The sequence below is a fragment of the Buceros rhinoceros genome, unplaced genomic scaffold (genome assembly GCF_000710305.1).
Source record: "Buceros rhinoceros silvestris isolate BGI_N320 unplaced genomic scaffold, ASM71030v1 scaffold6691, whole genome shotgun sequence".
Classification (NCBI taxonomy): domain Eukaryota; kingdom Metazoa; phylum Chordata; class Aves; order Bucerotiformes; family Bucerotidae; genus Buceros; species Buceros rhinoceros.
This window is the reverse complement of record NW_010394721.1, coordinates 1-7,522: the sequence shown is the minus strand read 5'-3', so window position 1 is coordinate 7,522 and position 7,522 is coordinate 1. Positions and strand designations below refer to the sequence as shown.

Sequence of the window (7,522 nt, the reverse complement as noted above, 5' to 3'; positions counted from 1 at the left end):
AAGGGAGGGTTGGAGGGGCCCGCAAGCGCCTGAAATGCAGACTTGGCCTGAGCCAATTCCACATTCTTGTGTCAGTTTCAATTTGCTCCAAGGATTTTATGCATTTCTCTATTTTTTTTTTTTTTGGTCTGGATCTCTGTTTCTTGCTTTTTCCACCTTGAATTTGCTATCTACAGAGCTGAAGCCCTTCAGCTTGAAACCCCTAAAAGCTGTGCTACTATTACTGACTCTCTTGTCCTGTGAGCCGAAGATTCACCAAAATAGAGGAGACCCTCAGGAGCCTCAAGTTTCCCATCATGAGTCTGATCATAAATCAGTCTGTGCCACCTAAGTGCACCCTCTTGGGTTGCCTCAGACGATGTGTTTCCCACGTGTGTGCTCAATAGGCATCCGTTCACTTGAGGAGTTAAGAGTTAACAGTTTAGTTTCAGCCTGGAGAAGTGCTTGAGCAGAAAGCAACAGTTTCATTGTTGTAATGTTAATCACATGTCTTCACTACTAATTTTGGGTGCTCCAGGCAAGTGAACAGAAATATCCATGTGGTGAGGCTGACTGAGGAGGACCAAAAGACTGATACATTTATTTATACAAACATATATAAATGTAGAAGCACACATGAATAAAAATAACCTGGTAGACAAAAAAACAGCGACTAAAATATTACATCAAAAAGAGATGTCAATAATATACCTTGAAGTTGTTCCTTTTCCCTTACTTCCAGAGGATGGTCTGTTCTGAGCCATGGGCATGGAAGCACATCTCTTGTCTGCTAGCTACAAAGGTTTTTCAGAAAGTAGTGTTTAAAAAAAAATAGTTAGGAATTACTTTTTTCTAGTGTTTTTTGTGTTTGTTTTTTTTTTTTTCTTTTTCTTATATTCAGACTCGAGGATACTTTTCAAAATATGCTTTTCAAACCTCCCACAGCACAATTTTTCAGGTTTATTTGTACTCATATTTATCTTGCAACTTTCATGTCCGTATTCCCAAACTAAAATACATCCAATAGGCATTTGCTTGTGGGAATTCTTACACACGTACTCATAGTGAATCCCTGCATAAGCAAGGCTCTTGGCTGTTGTCAAGATGGTAACTATCGGACTGTCAACACAGTGTTTTTCTTTGAAAAATACTTATCGTACCTTCAAAAACATGCTAATTTTACACATTATTTTAATCTTATAAATCCTCCATAGAAGGAAGACCTGACAATCTAACAGTTTCACCCAAATAAATATTCTTTAAAAATTAGGGGTTTTTTCTATTGTATTCTCATACTAACTCAAGACAATATTTTGGAAGCTTTAGCTCACCTAAAAGATTCAATGGAATTGTGATTAGAGACTACTGAGTTTGTTCCTAACACCAGTCTCCTTTTTCCATTTTATTTTCCTTCCTGTATTCAGTTATTTTGCCTACTTGTTCTATTAGTACATCTAGAAGACAGCAGTACTGCCTTTAGTATTACACTGGTGGGGAGGGAACGGGAGAGAGGAAGAAATTAATTATGTCCTAATATTTTGTTAATTTGATGTTCAAAACACCGAACACTTCTGTCAGTGCTTTACAGAAGTGGAAACTTAGACCATAATAATTGAACGTGATGTAAGTCCACTTAACCACCAGTGGCACTGAGAAATCCTGGTAACACTGTCCCTGGAGCACTGTTTTGAACATAATTTTCTTGTGGCTTACCACCCGTGGAAGTTCTCAGTGTAGCACAGCCTCAAGACCAGAAGTAGTATGTTTAAATTATGCTAGAAGAGAAATTACCCAGGATAGTTTTGACTTTGATACCTTGGCATGTGAGTGTGTAAGAGATGAAACTTCAGGACAAAGTGAATCTCTGCAGAAAAAAAAAATAACTGAACATTTGTAACAAAATTAAAATTTTACAATAAGAATTCAACCCCCCCTGTCAGAATCAGGAGAATAACATTTTATATGTCTAGAATAAACAATATAGCTAAGGTGAGAACAGGTACTAAGTTCAATCATTTCAGTCACATTCTCTGTCTTACCATCCGACCTCTTTTGCTACCTGAATCAGCTGGTGACCCAGGGTATCTAATACAGCAGTTTACTTCTGCAGCTCCTGACTTGTTAGATCAGTGATGCCCTGTACCGGGGGGGACTTTAGCCAGTCCAGTAGTCAGACCACTACCAGCCTCCGCAAAAGAGACCGACAATCCGTTACAACGATCACCAACAGCTCAGTGGTTAATACACCTACCTGACATACAAACCCCTGCATTAACAGAAAGAAAATGAAGAGATAAACCAGTGTTCTCTACATCCTAACAGGGAGTGCAAGTGTATGCTCAGATTCACTGTTACCAAGTCAATGGACAGGGACTATCACATGAGGTGGGAGCGCATTATAAATTAAGCCTCACAGAATTTTCTCTGAAATCCATATGACAAATATTGTATCCATTTTACAGATGAAAAGAAAAAGGAATAAAAAAGCAGCTTTCTGATCTGCTTACTTGGATGAAAATCATGCTTCCTAGTAACTGAACTTCAGGTTAAATGGTTATTTTTAAAATCTGCTGGAAACAAGCACAACATTTTAATGTGCCACGTACTATTCAGGTCAAGTTTCTTGTCAGATATATATATAACTTTTCTGCTTTCAGAATGAGTGTTATTGCACCAAAAGGCTACTTTTTTACTACCCTTTATAATTGTTTACTTCAATTAAAATGCTGGCTTATAAAAGATTTGGAATAAAATTTAAATTTCAGACACATAAAGTCATCTCAATTGTTTTGCCAGATGATCTGAGCAAATGTTTAGATCTTGCCTTGAAAAATTTCACAGACATCCATTTATCAATAAGAATTATCTGTACAAAGCTCCATATTGTATTAATCCAAAAAAACCCCAAACCACCAAACCTTGAGAAATCATCTGTGTGTGGCTGGCAACAGACTTCAAGAATAGGATGATTAGTTTTTGTCTGTTTACCCTATTTTCCTCATGCCTATTGGCTAGCTTTAGGAGCATGCAGAAGGTGAGGATTTGCTGCCCCAGAAAGAACAGTTATATGTTGTTCTGAAAAATATTAAAATACAACACTATCTATACTCAGAAAAACAATAATGGTCTTTCCATCAATAGATTAATTTGTTCTGGCTATATCTATTGTCTCGGAGCCTTCTTTTCAAAACAAAACAAAGCAAAACAAAAAAACCCCTCATTGTTCACTAAATTCCTGAAACTTGTTTAACCTTAATGGTTTCTTTCCTCTTCCCCATACATGATAACCCATTTTTAAAACCTCATGATACGGTTCTATAGTTGTTTGATAAGTGAAATTCTTGCCTGCAGAGGCACACAAATAAGTGGCATCACTGAAAGGGAGGCTCCTGTTTAACAATTCCATCTCGGCACGTAAACAGAGATGCGTGTGCATGAGCACCCCCTTTGTGCTTGCTAAGCCGATCCACAGCCTGTAGCGCCTGCCCATGCGCGTCCTGTTCGCACCGCCCTGAGCCTGGCAATGCTCTGGAGAGGGAAAGTGTAAACAACAGCTGATTTCAGTGCGGTGTCACTGCTTCGTCTCTATGTAATTCAGATTTCTCTGCAAAAATTATGCTATGAAAACTCCAGAACAACTTATTTTAAAATATATGCTAACTTGAAGAGTGACTTCAATATTTGTGGGCTTTTTACTTTGCTTACTCACTTTTTTTTCTCTGAACCTGTCTTTTTTTTTTTTACCCCGATACTACCTCTTTCTTTTCTTCAATTTCTCCCTTTCTTTCCAGTTGTTTTAGTGTTCATCCTCTTTAAAGGAATCAATGGAAATTTCAAATATCTCATGTCCCTCCTTTAGATTTATGTCCTGTCTGCTTGTACAATTTTGAAGGGGGGGAGGGAAATTTTTAATTAAATATTAAATACTTGGAACTAATCTAATTGAATGGCCTCGATGTTCACTCATGGATAATCAGTGTGCCTAATTCCTAGCACACATTTTCTAATTTTTTTCCACTACACCATGAGATTTTGATTCTTCTCTCACGTGTTTACTAGAACACAGACTGTAGTTGTTCTAAGGTGTTTTAATTCAAGTAGGTAACTGGCAGATCAGCTGCTACTCTGACGCACTAATTGCCAATATGGGGTTTTTTTTAATTCTTCCAGCATTTCAAATGTATACCATCAAAGGTGTTAACCCCCTCTGTGGGGCTGAATCCTCTCACCACATTACTTCATAGAACAACCCTGTAACTCAACTTCCGTCTGAAGTTCTTAAAAATCTTCTGTCCACTGTTCGAAATCCATCTAACAGAACATGAAACTAAAGCAAGAGCCATCATTTGCTTGCAAGCGTGACCATACTAATAACACTTGGAGTTTCTTCTTTTTCCCTCTGCGACTGATGGATGTGGCTTTAAAATAGCTCAGGAATAGTTTTAACTACAGTAGCAAACTTTTGCTGGTATAGCCAGGCTTCTATCAGAGACGTGCTGACACTCTCTCTGCGTACTGGAAAACCCTTCTACGTTCATAAAAAATGGAACAAACCTCACATTTTGTTTTCGCCTTTACTCTGTACAAAAGTAATTATTTGATCAGCTCTAGCGGGCTTCCATATATGCTATTTCGAAACAGCTTCCCAGCTGCAGCTTAACATCTGAAGCACCGTGCAGTCTGACCCTCCCTGTTTTCCAGATCAGTGGCATCATAGGTTTAGGAACCTACCAGATCGGATCCTTGATAAACTGTGTATTTTTCTATCTTAAATGCACCTTCTTCCTGTACTATCAATACACAGACCCTTGAACCACTAAGTGACTCATAACGCCCCTGAACAATGAAGCAGACCCAGCTCTGCACCACTCCACAGCTAGCGGGTTTGAGCGTGCAGACCAAACCCCCAGCTGTACTGTACGGATGTTCACGCAGGCCAAGGGTATGTTGGCCTCAGAACAGCAGTGATGCCCAAGCTCCAGAGGGTGGGAGCTGAATGTTTCTGTGTCTTAGGCATTTGTGTTTGGGTGTTGGTTTTGTTTTTTAATCAAGCACTTCCTGTCCCAGGAACATTTAGGCCAAGTTAAGTGTGAACCAGTATCTATTTCTTAGCTTTGTCAGCTGAACTGGTTAAAAAGCATCTACTGCTGAGTGTCTACTCTTCGGAACTGCAAAGAAACCTGTTACCTCACCTTGCTTTTTTACAGATGAAAGCACTACTTACCATCCTACATAGAACACTTCAGAAAAATTAAGCCTTCCTTGAAATAACAAGGAACGACACTTACTTAGTATCAATTGTTTAAAATAACATGAAAAATTTTAAACTGCACCAATCCAGTATGCTACAAAGATAGATAAAACAGGAGCATGACTCGGGCCCCAGTCAGGGTGTGCAGGATCAGTGTGGAAGATTCCCCACGGATTACATGCAGCAGTTGTAAAGCACGTACCTCTGCCTGTTATCTTCACGGGATTTAGTCTGCACTGAAACTGGTCTAGATAGTGTCTCCTGTTGGCCTCTCTTTATTTAAAAAAAAAAAAAAAGTAGTCAATTTTAGGGGAATAGAATCCATTAAAGGTGAATTAGGTAGCTGTAAATCAGATCACAACAACTATGTCTACTATGGAAAAGAATGGAAACTATAGTCTGCTGTGGAGAAGAACTGCTCAAACACAGGAAAAGATGGCTAAAAAGTGAAATGCCGTTGCTACCCCCAACATTTATTTTGCTCCACAACATGTAATTGTCTTTTGCCCAGCTTAACATCACCTGAGGCACTGTTACCTGCCCTCCTTTTTCTCTGAAATATGGGAGTAGCAGGCGGGACAATTTTTCAGTTTTCCATACTGTGCAATGAGCCTTAAAAATAAATCTTTGTTCATCCAGTATGACCAGAATTGGACCCTGATATGTCCTTCAGAGAACAAATCGGTCTGAATGTTCAGATAGCTTCTGTGTTGCTAAGCTACAGTTGGAAAGCATAATCCAGAACAAAATGTAGTGTGGTGTTTTGAGGGGGGTTTTTGTTTGTTTGGGTTTTTTTTTTAAATTTAGACTGTTTTCCTTTTGTTGTTAAATTGGTATCTGTGCAATCTGGCAGTGCCATGTGGTATATTAAGTGTCCTAAGAATATTTGATCTTCTGCTGTATTTAGAGAAGAAATTTTTAAAAGTGTTTTTGTTGTTGCTGTCTTTTAAAGGAAAGAGAGTAGATGCTATTTTGGCCACTTCCTCTGCTTCTGTCCAAATGCCAAGCAGTGAGTCTCAGCTTGTCATAGCTCAAGAAAAGAATATGTTTTCACAGGACATAAAACCAAAGTTTCAACAGTAGGAAAAGTGCAAAGCAGTATAGCTTTTTCCAGAACACTTAGTAATTTGCTTTTTAAGCCTTTTTTTCTTTTTCTGAGTGCATTTACAGTGAATATGTGGAACACCTTCTCCAAACTGTTTAGCATAAAACAATACCTCCCTCATTCCCTTTTGGACTTGTCCAATTTTCATAGAAAAATTTGACTCCACCTGGTACACAGCTATACCGATGTCAAAAGATAATACTGACAATAAACAGGAAATTTTTCTGGTTTAAGAAAGTTTTTCTTACTAACTACTTATTTTCTACTTCAGTTGCTTATTCTTTGTATTTCTTTCAGCTTGAACAATGCAGTTCCTATTTCAGTAGGATTTTATTGCAACAGTATCTGGTTTTAAAATACTGGGTTTTATTTTTGTAATATTTAATACATTAAACCACCTACAGGTTTTTAATGTGGTTTTACGTATATATCTGCACCAATGCTTTATTCATCTGTGTGAACATCTACCCACCTGATGAAACTAATAAAAGCTGGTTTTTAAACTTGTTTTTAGTAGAGGTTTACAATTTTGAAAGAAAAAAGAAATTAGAAGCGTAGATTGGAATTGAAACCAAAACACTTTTAGCTGTCATGGTCTAAACAATTTATTTTGAAAATTGACTCGTGTGTATGCGAATCAAGGCTAAATTATGTAACAGCCTGCATCACCTACTCACCATTATTTCTTCAGCCCGACGCACCAGGCTTTCTGTTTTTGCTTCTAATTCTGCATTCAGTCGCCTGGAAGAGTAAGAATGCTTGTCACCGAGTTTTTGAAAGATTTAAAAGAAATAAACGTAAGCATGACGGTATCTCTACCTGAACTAAGTAAAGTTTCAGTCACTCCGACAAAGGAGCACTGAAATGTACTTCAGGGTCTTAACAAAGTTATCTTTAAACAAACGAAAAGGTAAAGGGCGAGAGGTGAAGGCTGTCGGTGTTTTGGGTCATGTCTTTGCCAAATACGCTTTTTTACATAATTATTTCCTCGACGCTTTCTGGCATTGACGCAGCCCTTGCCTCTGTTACTCCGAGCAGCCGGGGCTGGGGAAGGAGTCCCGTACGTTGCACGATCGCGTGTTGGTGTCTCCATGCGCGTGTGCAGGTTCGCACCAGCCGGCGTTCCGGCGTGCTTCGCCCCCAGCCGTGTGACGGAGCTGGCCGACCCGGCTCCCCGCACATCGCCG

At 38.9% G+C, this 7,522-nt stretch overlaps 1 protein-coding gene across 1 annotated transcript in view; it reads right to left on the bottom strand.

Annotated features, from left to right (window-relative positions):
• Positions 1-7,076, bottom strand: part of TEX9 (testis expressed 9) — a gene marked incomplete at its 5' end in the record, with an annotated part of 21,112 nt that extends 14,036 nt beyond the window's left edge. The window contains 4 exons of the mRNA XM_010145298.1: positions 691-773; positions 1,795-1,843; positions 5,433-5,503; positions 7,013-7,076. Of these exons, the coding sequence (XP_010143600.1) occupies positions 691-773; positions 1,795-1,843; positions 5,433-5,503; positions 7,013-7,076 (267 nt within the window). The remainder of the gene's footprint in view (positions 1-690; positions 774-1,794; positions 1,844-5,432; positions 5,504-7,012) is intronic.
• Between the last annotated feature and the right edge of the window lie 446 nt (positions 7,077-7,522).